Source organism: Falco naumanni, chromosome 3 (genome assembly GCF_017639655.2).
Source record: "Falco naumanni isolate bFalNau1 chromosome 3, bFalNau1.pat, whole genome shotgun sequence".
Classification (NCBI taxonomy): Eukaryota; Metazoa; Chordata; class Aves; order Falconiformes; family Falconidae; genus Falco; species Falco naumanni.
The window spans coordinates 4,495,004-4,518,236 of record NC_054056.1 but is presented as its reverse complement, the minus strand read 5'-3'; the positions used below and the strand labels follow the sequence as shown (position 1 = coordinate 4,518,236).

The following is a 23,233-nucleotide window of genomic DNA, read 5'->3' as shown; positions in this document are numbered from 1 at the left end:
AAAGATTCAAACGTTCTGGACAACCTAGCCGAGTTTCAGCTTAGCAGCTGAATCAACAACCAGTCTGTATTTCATCCACTCTAAGGTGTTTCAATATGACATTTTTGCAGTGCTTTGCTTTTCAGCTCAGGGGAGCACTGGGAAAGATGCTAAGCTCATGCAAATCAGCCCGGCCTCCAAACGAGACTGGCCACATTCTCTATTATTCCTGCAACATTAGCTCAGTTGAGAGAACGAAAGGAGTGCGAGAATTGCTCTTTATAGCCTCAGAAGCAACTGAAGTGTATTTGGAAGTTTCTGTGTGGTCTGTATTTATATCAGAATCATGACAGCTAAATTTTCCAGACTGCTGAAGAAGTACACAGATGCTGATACAAGCCTTATCTACACTTGGTGGGTGAGTAAAACACTCGCAGAAGAGATCCAGCCTGTCCTGCAACTGCTCTATTATTTCCTTTTCCTATCTCCGAACTACAGAGGCAATCTTAGAACTGAGAAATAATGAAAGGAGTTGGAAGAAACATTTTTCAGACTTCTAGATGGTGCCAAAAAGTGCATGCCTGACATAATATTTAATTCGAGTTTTTGCGAAGAGTAAGTTGCTTCACTCTTTGTGCTTCATTTTTAATTCTCTACTACGAGGATAACAGCAATTGTCTCCCTCCCAGGCATATTGTGATGATTTACAAGCCTGAAGACAGCAAGGTGTTCATGCTACGTTGCTAAAATTGTGGAAGTGCCTGTGTTTACAGGGGACAGACTGAACGACAGGACTGAGACCCCCCCCCGGGGAGGCTCGTTGCTGCCTACTACATTGCCACAAATTACAAAAAAGTTTGTGGCCTGCAAAACGTGTATCCTCCAATATTTACAGCAACCAGTCTTACCCTTGCAGGCGGGTTTGGTGCCATTCCAGGTTCGGTCTTTCGTGCAGGTTAGAGAAGACGCCCTGTCTGACTCCATCATGTAGCCAGGCGTGCACTGGAACACCACTGTTCGATTGTAGGTGAAATCACTGCCCAACCTAATGCCGTTGGCTGGCACACCGGGGTCACCGCAGTTGATCACTGCCAACAGAAAACAAACAAACAAAAAATAATAATGAAGCGTTTCTGGCTGACCATCCCTTGTCTCACACTTCTGGATCTGCAAGAACCAGCAACCTGATGGTCCTGAGTGTTTTTCAACACAGGAAAAGTAATGGTGGAGAAGGAGCATCTGCAGCACAGAGGCTTGGGAGAGCTACGGAGCAGGCTGGGCTCCGGCACGTGGAGAAAACTTTGTTTCTACGCAGCGGAGCGAGCAGCAATCTTAACGACACATTAAGACCTTGCAAGAAGTATTAACACACATTAAACTTTAAAGAAAATCTGGGTCAGATCTGGGCTAGGTGGAAGCCAGTGTGCCCACGGCACCCCCTCCTCGCTTCACCCTAGTTATGGTCTCTTCTGCAGGACCACGGTGGCCTCATCCCCGTTCCTGGCACCTGCGGGTGGGAGCCGTGAGGAAACGCGGCGCATCCACCGAGAGGCTCCTGCAGAGGGGCTCTGCCCACCACATCCCGCTGCCGGCACGCTCGCCTGCAGAAGCAGCCCCGGAGAGCCCCTGCGGGCTGGCTGACATCTACTCATGAAATTATCACCGAGCTCCCTTCATCCAACTGGAAAAAACAAACTCCAAACAAGAGTTTTCCATTAGGTCCTTGCAGGGATTGCAGGCTGAGCGGCTGCCGCTGCCACAAGGCGGTTGAGCTGAGTTTCTCCGCACAGCGCAGCGTGTGTGTGTGTGTGTGTGTGCACATCTACAGCGAGCCTCCAACACGCCCTGACAACCCGTCCCCAGAGCCTGGCAGCATCCTTCAACTCATCTTCCAGGAATCCAGCCCTGCGCTCACCTGTACACTCCGGACTGGTCCCAGTCCAGGTCCCGTTCACCGTGCAGTGCCTGCTCAGCACTCCTGTGGAATAATAGCCTTCCCGACACTGGTATATGATGGAACTGGAGAAAATCAAGCCGTCGTTAAATATAACCCTCGCGTTGCTGGGGGTTCCTGGGTTTCCACAGGATATAACTAGAAAGCAAAACGACATAGTTAAAATATAAAAACCCACCACCACAACACAAACAACATCCCCCCAGAAAACCAGACCAAACCCAAGGGTTTCATCCTGCAACCGACTGTTCTCAATAAAGAGAAGATTTGCTGCAAAGCCCCTGGATCAGCTCGGACAGAACAGGCTGTTCCGTGAGAAATCAGCTGCATCGATCCAACAGGATCCCAAGCACCACTCCCCGGCTGGGAGCAAGGGCTCTGCTTTGCCAGGCACCGCGTCCCAAGGCTGTGGGGCAGCGGCCCTGGCAGGTGATTGAGAAAAACCTCCGTCCCTGCAGGCAGTCTGTGCTCGACACAGCAGATCCCCCTTCCCCTCTGGGCAGACGCCCAGCCTGCCAGCATCCCCCTCCCGCTGCTCCTCCAGGCTGAAGGAAGAACTCCCCTCTGGTTTTTGCAGGACCTTATCCCAGCTCTCAATCTCCCAGCTGGTCCTACAGCTTAACAAAGCAGACTGTGCCCACCACCTTCCAGGAATTTGGAAGCCCAGACCTGAGCTTTGCTTCCCTTTGGGAAGCCAACAACTTTGCAGAACAAAAAGGAACAAAAGCAGCAAGGGAGCCCGCTGCTCTCCCGCTCCGGCATTGCTCACTGCCCAGCTATATCCAATTACATTCTCAGAGGAAGGAGAATATTGTGGGAATACAATTACAGGTTTGTCAGTGCCCAAGTTTTATGTCTGAAGTACCTCAGCACCACGGCAATAAAAAGGCGTCAGAGCGAACAGTGGCGCACGAAGCCCTGTCATGACCAAATAAGCACCTGCAATAATTGCAGCCAGCCCTCATTTACCCCGAAAATTACAGGACACAAAAGAAAATCACATGAATTAAGGAAAAGCTTACACCACAAATCCCAGCTCTTTGACAAGGAAATTCCTTGCTCCCACCTCTTCCCTGCATCGTGCCACAACCTCTGCAAGAGCATCTGTGGGTGCATACACAAGGTGACCCGCTCCTGCCCTGGGACCCCAGAAACACAACTCCAGCTCCCAGCACCAGCCACCAGCGCAAGGGGAGAAGTCTTCCTCTGCCTCGTTGCTTAGTTTGCTGACAGCCTGTTAACAAAGGAGCTTGTTGGAGGCATATCTGTTTGACAGGAGGAAACTAATAACCATTCCGGACTGCGTGCACAGAAACTCTGCATGGCACTAAACTCAGCCGAGGTGCGCTCTCGTTACCGATTTCTCATGCAGCCAACGTCTCTGTGATACACGGTGTCATTTCCAAGAGATGCTGGGATAAAAGTCAGATCTTATCATCTCAGAAAAAGCTCGAAACTACTATTTCACTGCCTGCCCATACATCAGCTGTTCTCTCCTGCCCAACCTCCTCCACCTACGCACGTGGCCAAACACACACAGATGACCCAAAAATATTATTTTTGTGACTGCAAGGCGACTCGTGGAAACGGTTTAATCGCAGCGTGCATCAGCTGTGACCCGTATAGGCTAGATATAAAGGAAGCTGTAAACGTAAGGATGAAAAGTTTGAACTTTTGAAATAGTAATTTAAATACAAATAGGATCTAATCATGCAAGTGAGCAGTAAGCGGGTAAATAATTCCCTTTAGCTTCAGTGAGAGGTGTAAAATGAATTAGGCCCCAGAAGAAAACCCGGCTTTGGCTGTGGTTTTTGAACAGAGTATAAATCCTGAAAAGCCCAGAATCCCCACAGTCATACCCACTCGCATCTCCCTTAAGAATCTCAAACCCAATCGCCTTTAAATCGAAGCCAAAATTCAAGACAATAACCTGAAAAGCAGCTGCATCAGATGGAAATTTCTTCAGAGTTGCTGCTTCTTTACCTGGGAAATGTTTCAAGGGATGATGCTCAGCTGAAATGGCCGATACGACCAGAAGGGTCTGACTCTCCGCCGCAGCAAGGAGTGCGAGGGGTGCCGAGAGCCAGCTCACCCCGCGCCTCCCACCCAGGACTGGGGTTCTCCCACGTTGCAGAAGATACAACCGACGAACCCAGGATCCAGACCCTTCACCCCCCCACCAGCACACGGCTCCCTGTTTGTGCCAAAGACCCAAGCGCCCCGACTCCCAGCCCGCTCCGGCGGCCACCAGCACAGACCCTGCCAGGGTGCTGAGCACTGCGGGGCAACCCTGCAAGGCCAAAGCCGACCGCTGCTCCTGCAACATCCCAAACATCCCTGGGATGCACAGGCTGTTTCGGAACTCCCCACTTTGGGGGTTGTGGGTTTGTTGCTTTATCAAAGAAGATTTTGTTCCTACGGTGATTTTTATGAAGTCCTTTTCGAGCCATCAACTCCATTCCCACCGAGTACCTGCACATCTCCAAAGCCCACCCGCAGCACAAGGTTCTCCAAGCAGCGGGATGGGGTGAGCTCAGCATGGCAGGCTCCAAGCTCCTCGCGAAGTATAACAGGAGACGGCACAGCAAGGACCGAGGACTTAAAAATGTGCTTCTGAGCCTTCCCGAAAACTCAGCTACTCGCCCCAACGTGGAGCTGGAAGGCAGCCAAGGGCGCGCTGCCCCGCTCCTGTGTTCCCTGCCCGCTCTTCCAGCTGCCGTTACCAAACCCGAGCGGGTTTCGGAGCCAGCAGCCGGCTGAGACGGGGATGACCATGGGCTGCATGTGCTGCTGCCGCTGCGACAGCCTCCCCCAGCTCCTCCTCCCAGCGAGGAAGCAATTCTGATTTTTGAGGATGCATGCGGTGCATGTGTGCTGGGGCAGCCCGCGAGCGGTGACAGCAGGACGGCAGTGTCTGCCTTGACTCCTGATGACAGCCAGAGCCCGTTGCCCACGATCCCATTGTTCCTGGGGTGGGGGCAGCTGGGAAGCTTCTGTATGCTGCGAAGTGGCCTCTGCTATATAAAACATCACAAGGCTCAGAGGTGCTCCAGAGCTCAGTAATAATTAATTTGATGCCAATCCATGCATCCTTTTTCTGAAAAGCTTATTAAGATTCCCCCCTTGCCTTCCTTTGCTTTTTCCTATGTGTTTTACAGCGAGAAGCTGCTGGGAGAAGGGAGTTTCTCTGGTCAGGCCCTGGGCTCAGAGCTGGCATAGCTGTGCATGAAGCCACTGATGCTCAGAGCATGATCAGATGAGGCCACCAAGCTCCCCCCGCCCCAACATGTACCACCGTTAGCCAAAGCAGCATCCTCCAGAGCAGGGCAAGGGCTCAGACTTACTATACATTCCAGTTCCCCTAGCCCTACGCAGCAAATACCTCCCCGAACACTCCGAGAGGGGCTTGTTTCAGGGCTTTTCTGGCAGCCAGCGCCAAGAGAAGGCACTTTTCTGTGAGGAGCAGCAAGCCCTGCTCTTCAGAAGCGAGGGAAAGCTGAGGGCTGATGACTGCTATCGGTGCATGTCTGACTACACTCGAGGTGGTGCGTGGATACAGCGTCCTTCGCGTGTTCCCCCTCCTCTGACCTAATCTTTCTAACCGTCCGTACTTCTTTTGGGCTCTGCTGCCATCTGACCGCCCGGCTGAAACGCTCTCCTAATGACGCCTGACACATCAGGCAAAACCTCCTGCTGGAACAAGACACAGCTGAGAGCCTTTGGAGTCCCAAAGCCTTTGCTTCAGGGCTGGTAATTTTCATGCCGTTCAATTTAACCAGTAACCCATAACCCACCTAACAGAAAGAAAAAAAGCAGCCTAGACCCGAATCCCAGCCCTGCCACCTCCCATGTCCTCAGCAGTCAAGTGGCCATGAGACAAAACTTTCTTTTCCCAGTGTTATCACTTAAAATAAATATGTTTCCGTCTACTGAAACTGCCAAAGAGCAGCCAGAGCCCCCATCTCATTTTGGATGCGGCTTTAATTCACTTGGGGAATCAATAAACATTATACAAGCAAATATTCTGCTCAACTTCTAAGGGAAGGAAGGAGCGTGTGGCAGAGTCCGACTGATGAGCTCCCTCCTGCAACACTCCTCTGCCAACACAGCCAGGGCATCAGGAAGGAGAAGAAGGGAAAAAAAGAATATAAAATTCCGTTTACACTTTAAAAACTTGCTGGAAATTAAAGCTAAATGAGGCCTGAAATCTGCGATTTTGGAAATCCAGGGAAGCTGCTCTTACCAGGGACAGAAAACCCGGAGCTACATAGCACAGGCTGAAGCAGAAGTCCCAGGAGTCCCTGCACTTCATTTAAATCCAAACCATTTGTGCATTTTGTAAAAAAAAAATAAAATAAATAATCAGTTGTGACTTCTTCCTGCCTCCCTATTCCTTCGATTTTCTTTGAAAAAGTTCTAGTGGGTGACAGGTATTGGGATTAAGAGCCGATGAGTTTCAAGGTGACCCTCTGCGAAGCTCGGTGCTCCTGCCGGCCACGCACATCCCTCCGCGGATCAGAGCCGGCGCAGCAAAGCATCGTTGGTCGAATACCCACCCCTTGACTTCAAAGTCAAGGAGACACTTTGTCATTGAACCTATTACAGCAGCTTGCTCGTTCTCTCTGGAATGGAGATATCAGCTCCTCTCTCCTTTCCTTCTATTTATGCTGTAGGATTTGCATGGTGTCCTCTGGACCTCCACGCACTTACATGCTCCTCTGCAGCGGGCTCCCTGCTCCTGCTGAATGGGCTGAGACCCTCCGTGCTCACCTAGCAGCTCGTCTGGAGAGCAATTTGCATTGAATTCCCTGGGCAGGCTAGTGCTGGTGACCTGCGAAGCCCCGTCAGGCTCGATTTTGCTCAATTTTGGTGGCTGAGAACAGTGAACAAGTGGCTGAGGCAGAGAGCTAATGTGCCGCGGAGGTGCCGAGCAGCTCTGCTGCCACGCCGGAGCTTTTCCACGGCAACGTCGAGATGCCCGCTCCTTCCAAGCACTGGCCCTCATCTTCATTTGCCCTGAATTAAATCCCAAAATTAATCTCTTCTCTCCCTCTCCTATAAATACCGTTTCCAGCGAGTGGAATATAGCGTTCAAAGCGCAGTCAGAAGAACACCTTGTAGCGCTTGCAACTGGCTGTGAATACAAATGACGGAGACACAGCACACTGCTCATCACTGTAAATGACTTTCCTATATTGGCCAGTCAGCACTTAACATTAAATGACTACATTACAGGCATAATGTTATTATTATTCATAAACTACGAAAAAAAAAGCTGCCACGGATCCACATTTTGGTGCCGCTGGAACCTGATGGGTTATTTATCCTAAGATTAATGAACAGAGCCTTTCCACTGCAAGAAAAAAAAAAACACCAACCAGAGAATGAAAAAAACCCCCAAGACCTGAGTGTATTAATAACATGATTCAGTGTCTTTTCAATCAAGAGCTCCATCAATTTGGAATAAATTTCCAATTCATTTACAAACTCTCTCTGAGCTTTTGGCTTTCAAACCAGCTGGAGAGCAGCACTTGCCCAGGTCTCCTTGCAGTTGGTATCCTGCCTCATTTTGGCTTTTGTTCATTTCCCAATTGATTTTTAAACACTTTTATAAAACAGCAGCAGTGAGCAGCACAGCTCGAAGAATGCGGCTGGGGGTTTATTAGATTGGATTAGAGGGTCTTACTTGACTCCTTCAAATGGAAAAATCAGGGGTTTGGGGTTTTCAAATATGAAAATATGCTTACTGGATTATAATTTGCATTTTGTGTTTCTACTTAATGTAAATGACTCTCGCATGTGCCAGTTCCAGCTTTAACGGGGGTTTGAAGCTATTGACATTTCTCATTCTGCTGCGTTTCCTCACCAAAGCAGCACCGAATGCACCAGCGGTACCCACAGGCTCTCTGCCCAAAGGGGGCATTTCTGACCACCGAGCTGGGTACGTGATGCAGCTGAGGAGACACGGGCAGCAAGCCTGGGAGCGACACTCTTGGGGGATGGCCGGGAGCGAGGACCAGATCCCAAAGGCTCTTCCTACTCTATACCTCAATCCAGATGTTGGCATGAACCTCAACAACCCGAAACCCTTTACACCACACCGGTGCAGCCTGCACAGCAGAGCAGAGCTGGGCATGCAGAAAGGCGATACTCATCCTCCAGTGAGGAAAAACCCTCCTACGAGACATGACCTGCAGGTGTTTGGGAAGGGGGGACCTGAGGGTCCTTGCCGTGCATGTGGTACTTGGAGGAAACAGGGAACATGAGTATTATTTCTTGCAGCACCAGACTGTCCCTGGTGACTAAAGCAGAGGGAAGGGCTGGCTGGGCAGCTGTCCCTGCCGCAGTGTTGCAACAACCTTCCCCGCCTTGCTTCTGGAGACATCACTGCAGGCTTGGCATGACGTGGGAGAGGATGCGGAGCTGGCAAAGTACCTTCGCATTCCGGCTGCGTGCCGCTCCAGGAGCCGTTGGCTTGGCAGGTCCTCTCGGATGAGCCCCGGAGCATGTAACCGGGCTCGCAGCTGAACCGGACCACGCTGCCGACATCAAAGTCATCTCCCAGCCCAATGCCGTGGGATGGGATCCCCGGGTCACCGCACATCCCCTGACTGCCTCCTGTGGAGAAGAGAGCACGGTATCAGCAGAGTAAGCAATGCATAGGATACGGCCCTTCTTCCCTCGCCACCGCACGCGTTCGGGGGGCTGGCACACCGATCTGCGTTGTGTGGCTGACTCTGTTTAACTCTGGCTATCAGCAGAGCGGGGAGATGCCAGACGAGATGTCCCCCAACTCTGGGAGCCCACTGGTTTTAAGCTGGTTGCAAACCACGGCCATAACTCCTGCATCTCAAGATGGAGCCCTTGGCAGCTGCAGCCGCTTCCCGCGGCAGCTGCTCCAGCAGACAGCAGCTCGGTTGCCAGCATCAGTCATGTGGATGGTTTCCCTCCAAGCAGAAATTACGACATGCTCCGAGCCACCTCAGCATGCCCGATTGTATTTGCAGAACAAGAAGCTGTTGGGTTTGGAGCACGGAGGCGGGGAGGGATCCAGCTGAGAAACACCCGCCTGTACAAGTTGGGAAGGCTTGGAGCTGCCGGCTGTAAGGCAGGGGGACAGGAGGAAGGGAGCAGCTGTAGCAGATGCCTCGCAGGGGTTCTCCAGAGCAGGCTGGAGAAATGCCCGCCTCCTCGCTGCCTGACACGGGCTCACACCGTGTATTGCCTGTTCTTGGCTTTCTCCGCTAATGATCTGTGTAAACACATCCACCCCCAAGCCAGGAAAGACGATTTCGCTCCTGCAGCTAGCAATGAAGTTCCCAGCTCCCAGGCCTTCTGTGCCTTGCTGCAGGTACAGCCTTTGCAGCCTTACGTGTAATATAAACCATAATGAGCGCATTCATCATCTTGCACGGAAAGAGAAGGAGGAGAACGCTCCCAGGTTCAGCATTTTCTTTCACGTGTTAACTGATATCAAAGTCTTTCTGTCTCATCTTGTGGTGCCGCAGGGATCCTCCGCACGCAGCAGAGAACCTTTGGCAGGAGATGAGCCAAGCTGTGTTCTGCCTCTTCGCTGCTTCTGTAGGCGTACCGCCCCAGTTTGGTGTTAAACAGGAGCTTTTCCCCCAAGCCCCTGGGTGGAAAATCATGGTTCGGAGGTAGTGGGCATTTGCCTGGTCCCCAAACAGAGAGGGCTCATCCAAGGCCATCAGCCTTGGTCTCAAGCTGCCTCCATGGAGCCATTCAGAAAAATCACACCCAACAGATGTCCGTAGGAACCAGTCGGAGTCGCACTAAACATTTCGAAAAATCCACCCACACAGATGACAGGAGAGACAGTGGAAACCACATGGGGAAGAGGCACGAATTAGAGCAGAAAACCCTTCCAAGTAGCTACAGATCAAGAACTCTGCAGATATGGCTTCTGAATAGGAGGATGACTCCACTTGATTTCTTTTTGCCTTCCAAAGCAGAGGTTAAACTTGGTCAAGTGGAGCTGCTAAATCTAAGTGGCATAATTAAAAATTAACACGTGTCCCAAATGCTTTGCTACAGCTAACTTCTTACTTTGGCTGCCTCTGCGCTCTCCAAGGACCAAGTGACGGGCTGGCATGGGGAGGGCTTTGCACAGCATCCTGCCTGCTGCTGGAGGCCATGGGCTGAGGTCCCAGCTCCCTGGTTTCAGGAAGGCTTGGCAAACACAACTCACTGCATCCCCCATCACCTTGGACCCAAGTCTCGTCTCGTCAGGGACTTTTTTGCTTATCAGGATGTTTTCAGTGCAAGACCCTTCTCACTCTGGCATGGGAGTGGGGATGGACTTCTGTTGCCAAAGTGCTCTCAGTGGAGATGCTGATGATGTGGAAACTGACTGTACCAGCTTCCACTTGCCTTGTGGTGCCACGGTGGTGTCGTAACAGCAGATGTCAGGCCCTGGAAAGGGGCCTCACGGACTTCTTTTACCGGGACGCATGAGAAAGAGGGTCAGATGCTGCAGATAGGATGCAAGGATCCAACTTTGCATAAGACACGTTCATCCTATACAGCCTCTGCACGGAGAAAACTGTAAAGCAGCAGGCTGTAGTCCACCTCCCACCACAAACATTTGCTGCAGTGATTTATTTCTCGTCTTGCCAGCAGAGCGGTTTACTCTGTGCCAGAGCTTATCATCCAAGTTGCAGGAGACTGGAGAGCTGAGACGCAGTGATTTTCAGAGTCTTCCACAATCCCCCGCTGTAGCATGTGTATTTCTCTGGTTCAGCAAAGCACGTCGGGTTGCCCTCTCAGAGGATGGAACTGGGAGGACTGGACTGCCCCATCCCCTCCTGCCCGAAGCCCACCTCACCTGAGCAGTGCGGCAAGGAGCCGCTCCAGTGCCCGTCCAGCTGGCACATGCGAGTGGAGTTGCCGATCAGCGTCCGCTTCCCGAGGCAGCTGTACCGCACCACGGAGCCGACGGTGTACTTGTCCCCTGAGATCTGAGCCTGGGGGGGTGAGCCGGGGTGGCCGCAGGAGACCACTGTAAGACACAGATGCAACAGCTTCAACCAGGAGGGAACTGCCCGTGATGCTCGTACACAGGCAGGTGCAGCAGGGACACAGCAAAGTACTGCACTGTTTGAGGCCATACTGCACTGTTTGAGGCCATACTGCACACGTTTGAGGTTGCTGCATGGGAACTTGGCAGCTTAAACCCACTCATCTGCCCCAGAGCCCACCGAACGCCCAGGGACTCACGCCACGGTGCAGCTGTGCATAGCAGACCTTGCATCGGTCTCCTCCTGGGGCACACGAGCTCATCCTGTAAGAGCTGCCAAGGGTTTGTGCATAAATGCCTAGTCTTGATGCTGACAGGCATTCTGCAGGTTCCTTGGGAAGGCTCATCCCTTCTTACACAGGAGTATTTCCATGCACACCCCCACCCCCACCCACCCTCGGCAGCGCCAGGTCCTGCGACACAGAGCTGCAATCGATGCCATGTCACACCTGAGCAAATTATCCCAGCAGATTCTGAGCACTGCTCACTCGACCATTGCTAGTAAAAACCCGCTGCTAACAATAATTAATAGGTTTACTTTAGCTTAGCAATCAGAGTGGAGACAGGGAGGCTGTTGACAAATACAGTGGCAGATCCAGGGGTTATTAGACAGGTTTGGATGAGGATGCTCAGCGCCATGCACCACTCGGTTTCTGAAGGAAAGCATCCGTAATGGATATCTTATCTCCCTCTGCTACAGTCTAAAAATACCAATAGTGGCATTAGGTAGAAAACATGATGTATGTTTCAATAAAAAGGAGAGCACGCGTATGTTTGGGCACGTGGGTGTTGAAATACACTGGTGCAGAGCTGTGACTAAAATCAAGGACGCTTTGCAAGGAAATGGGTTTGATAGGTAATACTTAAACTCACACTGTAACTAACAATTTAATAACAGATACTCCAGCAGACTCAGCTAAGCTTAAAACCTGTGGTGGGATGGAGGTTTTTAAAGGATTTATGTACACGGTATGAAGACTGTTTCTTCTGATGTGTCAGGCTCTGCTCCCGTGTATTTACTGGACTCGCCGTCACACGCCTCAAAGGGGATCAGCCCTGTTTTACTCCCTCCGCAGGAACAGGCATGAGACAACATTTGCAACCCAAGCTTGTCTGGCATCAACCTCCTTAATTTATGTTTTAGAAAGTGCCTAGTAATTTTAGGTACCCAGCTGTAAACACTTTACAGGAGTATGAGTTTCAGCACTGAGCACATCTGAAGTTCAACACGCAGAAAACAAAGACATGCAAAAATGTCTTTTTTTTTTTTTTTAAAACTGTTAAGCCCATGAATCCAAATGATCAGTCGTAAAACTGACCTCAGTGTCCAAAGTTTTGGGAGTGCCCCCAAATCCTCCAAGTCAAGGGATGGTCAACATTTTAAGGAAGGAGATCCCTTTTACTTAGGTGGAAAGCTGTGGACTGAGGGAGCCTGAGATATCGGGCTGCCAGGTTTTCCAAGGTAACTACCCCCTCGGAGCCCCTGCGGCTGCCGCACCCCACCGTTATCACTTGTCAATTCCCCATGGCCTGTGCAGGGTGCTGCAAGTGTGAGGAGGTGGCATGCTGCTAACAAAAGGAAAGGAAAATGTGCCCAAACCTGCTTTGTATGACTAGGTGTCGAAGGATAATACAAGAAAAAAAAAACAAAACAAAACCAGAAACAATCATGGCTTTGGAACAGCTAAGCTGATTTGAATGTAAGGAGCTCCACCTCTGACTGCCCCCGCCATTCGTTATGCCACTCGTTATGTCTGCAAAAGGATGTTCTAGCTGTGTCTGCCAGGGGTCTGCTCCTGTCACCGGGCAGCCCCACGTCACCTGGAAAGGCACTCTGGACCTTGGCTCCCCCCAGCGTAAGCTGGGGACACCCCCACTGACACCCTTCATACAATGCAGGGAGATCTCCTGGACCAGGTACTACTCCTGCAGTGTGAGGCCACCATGAGTTTTTGTGTCTTTGGAAAGACACCTCAAGCCAAACCATTGCCCAGAACCCCCCAATTCTCTCTGCAAACCACAGTGGCAGAAAGGGCCAGGATACTGTAAGAAAGGAGGAGGAACGGAAAGCAAGGGTCAAGAAGCAAATCCTCTTTAGCACCTGCGCTACAGCAGAATAAAACCTGCATTTATTTCCCCATCGCATTGTCATTTCCCTCCCTCAAAGCCGCGGGGATGAGTGGGTGTATGGAAACTCCGCCATGCCCCAGCGGTGTTAAATATGCTCGTCCTCAGCCTGGCTAATTGCACGCCGCTTCCTAAGAAGATCTGTGTTGCACAGGTTTTGCTGCCCTTCTCTACCTGCAACACTTTTGCTGGAGCTGCAGAGAACCAGTAAAACCCAGTGGGAGCCACCTTCCCCTGCAGAGGGAAACCACCTCTGTCTACCAGGATTTCTCTTCTCAGACCACAAATTCCCCTTCAGCGGGCAGGATCCAGAGGCCAGTGAAGCTGATGGAAGGATTCCCATGGATTACAGAGGGCTTTGGATCCAGACTGTTTTACACAACCATTCAGCTAAGCAACAGAGAACTACATGGGATGAAAGCCTGTGGTGGATGGGTATTATTAAGAACTTACAAAGACACTGTGGGAGGGCACGGTCCCAAGTGCCATCCCCCTGACAGGTAAGGACATGTGTACCCAATAAGTAATATCCATGGCTGCACTGATATGAGACAGTTGTTCCAAAGCTGAATCTGTGAGGACCACTTGGCTGCACTTGACGGATGCTGTTTTCCAGGTGCCCAGGGTCAGTACAGTTTACAACTGCAAACAAACAACAAAAAAACAAAACAAAACAAAACAAAGGGTGTAACAAAGAACAAAGGATTCTCCAAAAACGAGCAGGAAAAGGGGGAAAAACTGCAAATCACTTCTTCCACAATTTAAAAGGGTTTTTTTCCCCAGTCTTTTTTTTTTTTTTTTTTTTAAGACTGTATAGGGTGGAAATAGAAAAAATCCTTATTAAAAGGAGGAAAGAGAGTAGAGACAATGCTGCAGGCTCTTGCCTTGCCACGCGAGGACTAGCAGCAGTGCCTTGCTCTCCGGCCCCAAACTATCTCACATCATACGTGAGAATAACCGATTCCTTGACCAACACAGCAACAGTATTCACAGAGATGCTGGATTAAGGGAGTACAGAGGAAGGGAGTGCAGGGAGGGGATGGGAATTTGATAAGTGAACTTGAGTGCTAATACCAGAAGAAGAAGGGCAGCCTCGAAGGAGAAAGGGCTCTGCACAAAGACCGTGGCGTTTGTTTTGCATGAGCTGGTCTAGGGGTACCAGGTTGACCTCTGCTATGGGTCTGGCCTGGTATTTTCTTGTGTCCTCCCCACTGACAACACACACTTCAATGTCTTGGAGGATGTAGGGCTGGGCAGGGTCCGTTAAAAACTTTGAGTGGAGTCCAAGAGACAAATCGGGTTTGTTGCATGCGATCTACCCAGGTCCTCGGAGCTCAAACATCACTCGTATGTTCCTGAGGAACCGCAAGATTTGCTTTACGTGGATTTCTGACAGCATCAAGCAAGATCTTAGGAACCCAGAGTAACCAGCGAGGAAGGCGCAGACAAATCACATAGAGCAGGGGGGTAGAGGACTCACCGCGGCAGGTGGGCAGGGTGCTGCTCCACTGTCCATTGGCCAAGCACTGGGACTGGGATGCTCCTTCCAGGCGGTACCCAGTGTTGCACACAAACTTGGCCACGTCGTTCAGATTGAACTGACTCCCTTGCGTCAAGCCGTTGGCAGGGTTGCCAGGGTGGCCGCAAGTGATGGCTACAATTAGAAATTGGAGCGATTACTTTTTTTTGCCTGGAAGAAAGTGGATGAACCACTGGAAAAAAAAAGTTCCCAAGGAAGGAGACCATAAAACACCCACGTCAACCCTGAAACCCACACCAACACGTAAAGATTTGCAGCCAGCACTGTTGAAATACTGAATCAAGTGGAGAGCACAGCCAGTACCTTTGTTCGTGTTACTGGCATAAGAAATTCTCTGAACCGCTCTCTAAGCAGCTGAGTGCCAGCATCCTACTGACTTACACCGTAAATCCCTAGAGCTCCTCTTCAAAAATCCCAGCTACTGCTATTAATCTATTGCCTTACATTACCCTGGGCATCACACACAGAGTCATGAAACCTGATGTTTTCCTCTCCCTTCCTGGTGTACGTCAGATGTATGCTCACTGCCCTATGAAGTTACATCTGGAGGGATAGTTAAGAGAGAGGAAAAATAGAAGAAAGATCAGGTTTCTAGCATATGGTCCAGAAAGCTTAAATTGTCCTCCTTTAAGCTGGGGAAATTCGGGGGGAAGACGACACACCTTTATTTCTAAATCCCTGAAATGAGGAATTCTGTGTAGCTCTTGTTCCTGTGGCTTATGGTAGCAACAAGGTAAAAGGGTAAAGGGTCTGAGCTGCTCCACCAGCGCTGGGGGAAGGTGCAGAGGCAAAGGCTGGAGCAGCAGTCAGCACAGACAGCCCTGACATTCAAAATCCTTCTGCCTGGACCACTCCGTGGCACCTTGGCAGAGGCGGGCGACACAGGGCAGACACAGCCCCTGCTGTGAGCGATGCCCAGAGACCTTCGCTGTGAGCACAGCAGCCAGTTCCACTGCGCAAAAAGAAATGTCAGGATATGCCACGCAGCGTTTCTTTGGCTGCTTAAGGAATGCGACATCTTCCGACAGCTGAGGACAAAGCAATATTGATTATTGTCATGCTGAAAGAGGGTAATCATCCATCAGCAAAAGTCCAGCAGTTTAGCAGTACAGCTGCCAAAGCCCGAAGCTAGAGGGGAAGATGAAATTCCCACAAAAGATCCATAACATTTGACTGCCAGGGCTGGACTATACCACAGGGATGGGAATTTATTCCTTATGCAAGCTGGTGACAGGTACAGGTCTGAAAAATATGAAGCAAGGTAGCCTTTCGGTGCTGCAGGAAGCAGATGTCAGATTCTCTGAGGTGCTTCTGAATATGATTATACATGTTTTGAAACAAGTGATGGATTCCGTCCCAGAGAGAAAAAAAAAAAAAAAAAAGCTCCCCACAGTTGGCACGGATCAAAAAGACCCGTTCACAGAGAGGAAGCAACCGCAGCAGGTTTAGAGAGAAAGTATCAGGACAATAGGAAATTATAATGTGTCCTGAGCTGCTTCAGACGCAATAAAGCCTCAAGGCACCTAATTTCAGAGCCCAACAGTGCTCTCCTTTAAAGACATCAGATTTATGTTATCTGTAAGGCCTAGTGTAATAACTTCAAAGCCAACTTCTGCGTATGAGACACCCTTACAGGTGCAAGCACGAAGGCTTGGGGGGCTTTCAGGCACCAGAGTCAGAAGCTGGCACAAAGCAGAGACAAATTGCTCAGGAACCTGCCCTGTGCTGGTTCAGTAGTCAGAAGACACATACGGACGAGCAACATTCAACCTGCTTTGTTCTAATGGGTTTGGTCCCTCCTGGAAGAAACAAGATGAGCCATGAAAATGGATGTTTAGAAAATCCTGCATTTCCATAAATCTGCCTGACAGCTGGAGGACCTCCATCAATATGATTTTCTGATTCAAGGTTAGTAAGTATATACTTGGCAGGCAAAAATGAATTAAAACTTTTCCAACAGAGCATCCTCAGACACAAGAGTAAATTCAAAACGATCTACGGACCCAAACCCAGCCTTTCCAATAATTCTTTTCTGAAGATGCTCAGGCAGAATCACAGCCATCCTCCAAATCTTGGAGTCATTGCTAACCTTGACAGCTTCAGTCTGTTTCTTATTTTTAGGCTGGAATCTGCATATTCGCTGATAGGTCATTCCTCACTTCGTATCTTGCCGTTACTATTGTGCCTCAGCACACAGAGCTCTAAACCAGGCAGGAGAGATCGAAAGCAAACAACTGGAGAATCACGATATGAAATACCCGGATTGCACTGTCCATTGATAAGAAGATGCTTAAACTTATTAACACCTTAGAGCTCCAGGGGCTTACTTAATTAGCTTATTTACTGGAAGGATAAATGAGCAGGTTGTACAAGGTGACTTGTGAATGTGGATCAGAGGAGGAGAGAGACTAACTTTCCTCCGGCACAGGTCTCAAAGACGGTGACAACCGTGGTGTGCCCAGCGGGGCTGTATCTGCCTTTAGCCCCCCCGCCCCCTGATAAAGGCTGGTCCCCCCAGAAATCACACCTTAACTGGGCTCCCCCGTTAAGAAATTCCGCGTATGAAAAGCACCAAAGTGGAATTGCCGAAGCAGCAAAGTTTCGCCACTCCTGCCACGCCGCAGCTCTCCTGCGCGAACCCCGGGATGCTTGTGCAGCACGCTCGCCACGTGCGTGTGCAAAGCAGCTGTACCCAGCCCGGGCGTGTAAACTCTGCACAACGGCTTTACACGTGCTCTCATCCTCTGAGCGTCACCAGGGCTAAAGAAATCTGACAACATACTTACGCACACAGACAGGCGTCTTCCCAGACCAGCGGTGATCCTGCTGGCAGATCCGCACCGACATGCCGATGAGGCGGAAGCCGGGGCTGCACTGATAAACCACGCTGCCACGGTAGTTGTAGTTCTCCCCGTTGATCTGCCCGTTGACAATGGGGCTGGGCACCCCGCAGTGCCCCGCTGCAGGAGGGAGACAGGGGGGTCACCGAGAGCTCAGGGGGAAGGCATCGCGCGCCACCCCGATGCTCTGGGTGGATCTCGGTTCCACACCCAGCAGTCATAAACAGCACCAGAGCAGCAGTAAAAACCAACGTATTGTTTTTAAAGCTCTCCTCTCCAATTTCAAAACACACGTACTGAGCCGTAAGGAATCAAAGTCTAATTTCTTTTTACACACCAGTGTTACCAAAATCTCGGAATGAAGAACTTATCGACACCGATGTGATGCAGATAAGCAGACGCTGCTTTATTGACAGCCGGGTGCGTGAGTGAGTCCTCTCACGATCAGCGCACACCAAGCTTCAAACTCAGACACCTCATATAGAACTCATTCATGCATATTCATTAAGTATTCATGCATAATCATGGTGTTTCCCGAAAATCATTAACATACTCTCCTCCCATATCCGATTCTGCGCAGTAAAGGTTAGAAAGGTCCAGAAATGGGTCTGGGGTACCATTTGGGTAGGTGGTACATGAGTCGGTGGTCGCGATCTCCCCCTGCCAGAATTGCCTTTTGCTAAAGTTCACGGTTTCTTGGCAGGTAACTACAAGTTGTTCCAGTCGACTCTCCCCAGTTCCTGTTAATTCTATATTCTGACATTTCAATACACTTTCTACGTACAGAAGACTAGTCAAATACAAAGAAATCTGTAAAATCCCAAATTTGTTACCTAAGTTTTAAACAATGATTCTGGCCCATTCTTCTAGCCTTGGTACAGGGCTGTACAGAGGATTTCATAGCAGCTTTTGCTGTGCAACTACAAGTTTCATTAAAATATATTTCTTATTCCAAATTATTTTATAAAATCAAATAAAGTCAATTCTAACTTATTAGCAGATCTGTAACACCAGTAGCACCGAATCCCTGCTCGGGCCCTCTCTTGAATCAACATCTAAAGTTCCTACTCCTTCCTGAAAGGCAACCGAGAAGCTTTCCCAACAAACACCCGAGGGGATGCTCCACACCTACCCAGACATCGCACTTCTGCTCCGCTCCAGAGCCCGTTGGCCATGCACTCCCGCACGCGGGACCCGACCAGGGTGTAGCCAGTGTTGCAGGAGAAGATGGCTGTGGCCCCGTAGCTGGTCAACGTGCCGATCTTGTTCCCGTTCGGCGGGGTCGGCAGCTCTCCGCACGAGATGACTAGAAGAGATCCCAAAGCACAGTGAGCGACAACAGGCGGGGAGCGATGTCTGGTATAGAAACGCTCTCCACGATGCTTACCACCACGAGTTATTAATGAAGTCAGAAATGAGTAGGAAAGATTATTAAATAGTTACACGGCTAACAACAATTCAGAGTCGCGTTACACGAGGTGACAAAAATAAGTGCTATTAATATTTATGCTTCAGGACGTGAGGGAAGTACTAAAGGTAAGACTGGCTAGGAAGAAACTGTAGAAGTTTTTCACATAGGAAGTTTTTCACTTCACATAGGAATATTTCTAGTATTTCTCTTATTATTTCTATTATTAACCCATTGCTAGATACAGCCTGGAAGCCTGATTTCCAGAAAAGCCACAAAACGGCACAAGATCTCCAATTAAAAAGTGACACCCAGCTTTCCCTCACACCAGGACTTCCAGGACAGAGCTGATGTCTAAAGATCAGACCCACAGAGGACACCCCGATGAAAGGCTGGTTGGTGGGGTGCAGCCGGAGCCTGGCCAGGAGCCCGTGCAAATGCAAAATTCAGCTCTTTATTTTATCTAACTTAAAGATCTGCAAACCCTCTGGAGCTTTCGCACTCAGCAAGAAATCTAGAGACTCACGCTGGGTGCTCCTGACCTTAGTGCATTGCCAAGATCCTGTCATTTGAATTTAGGTGGCAATAACGCTGAAGAAATAAAACGAGGTCAGGCTCATGCTCCTGGATCTGGCTGAAGAGCTAGCAGGGGTAAGACTACATCTGTCACCGAAGCTGGCAGTTCCATCTCTAGAAACAAAGGGACACAGGAGGGAAGGGAGAGCTGCCATTCTGAAGAAGATTTTTTTCCGTCTCTATCTGCACTTACAGTGAAAAAAACCACCTTTGACAAAAGAAAAGATCCAAAGCAGAGCAGTCGTGTCAGAACTGAGCGAGCTGCTTGTTTGCCGAGAGTGTTTTTGATTTACAGGTGACACTGTTACCCTCGTAAACTTGGCATTTGCATACAATGGGAAGAGGTGAGGTTTCAAATCAGAATTTATCATCATCTTTCTTAAAAGCAAACTTCAGAGCACCTGGCACCAGTGACAGTGAAGCTGCTGGGACCCCCCCAGCAACAGACGAGCTAACGGGCTTGAGCTCTCACAGAACTGTTTAGAATAAACCAAACCCCAAGATCAGCAGATGACCTCTCCCTGCATCCAAACTCCCTTCCACCACAGCGGTCCCACAGCCGTGCTCTCGGATGCTGCCGAGAGCAGCCAGGACTGTGGCACGTTTGCACGCCCACAGCAGAGCTTGCACGCCCATCGGCCGGCAAACAGCACCCCCATTCCCTGCAAGGGTGGCTGGCCCTGGCGCGGCTCCGGAGCTTCGCTGCTCTTACTTTTACAGGTCGGCATCGGCTCGCCTATGCTCCACTTGCCGTTGGCTTGGCACCTGATGACCCGCTGGCCCGTGTAGTAGTAGCCGGGGTCACAGATGAGCATGAGCTGGGCGTTGTAGTGGTACTGGATCTCGTAGGTCAGCCGCCACCGCCCGTGCTCAACTGCAATGCTGTTGATATCGGGACAGGTGACAGCTGAAAAACAGAGGTGGCGAGTCAGGGAAAAGAAATGCGATAAAGACATTAATAAGTGTTTAACTCCAGGGCATTTCAGCAAGCGTGTTGGCTTTTCAATGAGGGGGCCAGTAGTATTAGCATCTCTGGTTTATGGGTGTTTTCCTAAAGCAAACATAAAGCTTGTTTATTTTAGTAAGCCTTCCAGGAACACTGCTTTTCCTTTTTATTTTTTTTTTTTATTATTTTTTTGTGTGTGTGTGTCCCACAAAACATCCAATCAAGGCTGATGGTGTCAGAGCCATGCCTGATGAAGGGGGAATCAGTTCAAAGGATATCCTCCATAGGATGGGTTGTTCCTTCTTATACAAAGCATCCAAGAAATTTTGGGTGGGAAAGCAAGACACCACGAGAGGGGACGGGACATCAGACCCAAGTTATGCAGGCTTATAAACCTGGTGTCCTAAAGAGTGCACCCGTGAGGCAAAGCTGCCCAGGGTAGAGCTGGAAGGCATTATTGAAGGGACTTCCCGAATTCCCCATAGGACTTGCTGCAAACACTCACCCACGCACTGCGGGGGCTGGTTGCCGTTGCTCCACTGCCCTGCCTGCAGGCACTCGGTGCTGGGCTCCTCGCCGGGCTGCAGCTGGAAGCCCTGGTTGCACTGGTACATGGCTTTCGTTCCCACTGTGTACTCCTTCCCAAAGACAACGCCGTTCCTCGGGGCTCTGGGAACTCCACAGGAGAGAGCTGAGAAAGGGGGAAAAAAACACCACCACAGCCGCGAAATCAGTCAGCTTCCAATTTTGTCATCGATTCGTGATGAGCTGAATGCCCAGATCGCAGCTCTCCCATTTACAGAAGCTCCAGCCCCCTGGTGAATCCCAGAAGCTGCAGCAAATTCCCACTTTCACCGAGGATCAGACCATCCATCGGTGTGGTAACAGCAAAGCGAACGCTGAATACCAGTTTCTACTGGAAGAGGCTCTCGCTCCTACTTTCTATAATATCTGTAACACAAAATGCATCAACACAGCATTCTAAAGTTTTCACACAGAGATGAAGGATTAGATAGCAATAATGTTTTGTATTTACATCCGACAGCAGCAACAAGCTGAAACCCTCTTCCAACAGCACTTCTGGATTACATAAGGCAGCAAATTGTGTAATTATGTTGTGGCAGAAGGAAGGCTAAATTTAGCATTACGGCTGAGAAGGTAAGGGGGGGAATTCAGGGGAAATAAAAAAAATTGTTAACAGGCACAATGCCAAATGGCTGCTCAAGATGGCAGCACTTCGGAGAAGATGCTCTGCACCGCTCCTGCCGAAATCCTCAGCTCTGCGGCCAGGAGAGCGGCCAAACAGGGCAAGAAAGGGGACAGGCAGGTGGCAGAAAGATGAGTGACAGCCGAATACAGACAGACCAGACTCATGTTCATTTATGCTGCAAGAGCTTCACGAGACGGGACAAGCCTGGCTACCCTCTTCCCTACCGCTGGGAACACCGGCACCGGGAGTCTGTCACTCAAATCTGGTTTCCTCCATCAGCCTTCGGAAGAGCTGGGGAACCAAACCCCAAACCTGACCTGCCTCCAGAACCACCGCGCAGGTTCCCATCCCTCTCCGAGTCCTGGATCCAGGGGAAGCCCATCTTGCTGGGGCTGGAGATGGGCAGCCCACCTGCCCGGACAGGCGTGGGATGCCAAGGGGGAAGAGCAGCCTGGGACCTGCAGCGCTGCCATGGCGAGGCCACCAGCCAGCGGGGTGCCACCAGCCCCTGTGGGGCACCAGGACAAGCAGAGCCTGCTGGCAAGCACCAATACGGAGGCCAGCACCTAACCCAAAGAGCTGTCTGCATTTTAAAAATACTCTGAAGGAAATCCATTCCTCCCCGGAGCAGCCCGAGCTGTTCCCGTCCAGCTAATGCATGAACTGGAGGCTGAGCCTCTGTCTCCTGGGCCACATGCTGACACTTCGACACACACTCCCCATTCTGTTATTCCCTCTGCACACAAACGAGGGCTAGAAAATCAGCAACCTTAGAAAACTCGCCTGCTGGTGACACAGACTCCACTGGGCACTGGAAAGGAGAGACCAAGCTTACCGTACACAGCATCAGCACAACCACCAGAGATTTCCTACCGCTGAAGGTCCAAGATGCTTTCATCCCACTATTGCTACATGAGTCGGCCAGAGCCCCAGCCTGGAGCACAATTACACAGCACCTTGCAGAAGCTGGTGTTGCTAATAAGTGTGAGTAATTCAGCAGGCTCATATTAGCACGATCAGGCAGATCCCTGGTTGAAATGATAATCACACGTATGTCACTTCATCGAGCTAAGAAGCTTGGCGAATCTCCGCACAAGGCTGGGTGTCTAGACAAGCAGCCACGCTGAATACCAATTTCGTTCTGAGGCAAAAGAAGAGGGGACCTGGCAAGTCCTGCTTTTTCTCTTGCACCCGGCAGTTCTCACATTATGACTTTCTGATGTTGCACCCAACACAAGAGGCTGGGGAGAAAGCTGCCCCCCTTCCCAGGCCGCTGCCCCCAGCAAAACCTTCTCCTTCCTCTCTTCAATCCTCTTCTGCACCCTGATACTTCGCCAAAACTCATCACCTCTACCTGCCACCAGGAAACTGAGTCACAGCAGCTGCAGGGAGGGACACCCGAGTGAAGAGAGACCAGGGCCACCGCGCTCCCGCTCAGCGAGCACTGCCCTTTGCCTCTCTGTGCAGGGGGAGGATGACGATGACTTACTGCCTCCTCCTCCTCCCGGCAAGCCCCCTGCCCGCCTCTCAAGCGGTCAGACTGATCATTTGGAGTCTCTCCGCTGCGTAAATCCTGCCCTGATACAAAACTTAGCAATAACACAGTGCTTCTGGGC

General features: G+C 50.4%; 1 protein-coding gene across 1 annotated transcript in view; it reads right to left on the bottom strand.

Moving 5' to 3' along the window:
* Positions 1-23,233, bottom strand: part of CSMD2 (CUB and Sushi multiple domains 2) — a 306,341-nt gene that overhangs the window by 16,997 nt on the left and 266,111 nt on the right. The window contains exons 50-59 of the mRNA XM_040588319.1: positions 20,913-21,098; positions 20,174-20,368; positions 18,610-18,783; positions 17,424-17,597; positions 14,578-14,751; positions 13,551-13,739; positions 10,779-10,952; positions 8,369-8,551; positions 1,895-2,071; positions 888-1,067 (exon numbers count right to left, since the gene is read on the bottom strand). Coding sequence (XP_040444253.1) covers positions 888-1,067; positions 1,895-2,071; positions 8,369-8,551; positions 10,779-10,952; positions 13,551-13,739; positions 14,578-14,751; positions 17,424-17,597; positions 18,610-18,783; positions 20,174-20,368; positions 20,913-21,098 — 1,806 coding nt within the window. The remainder of the gene's footprint in view (positions 1-887; positions 1,068-1,894; positions 2,072-8,368; positions 8,552-10,778; positions 10,953-13,550; positions 13,740-14,577; positions 14,752-17,423; positions 17,598-18,609; positions 18,784-20,173; positions 20,369-20,912; positions 21,099-23,233) is intronic.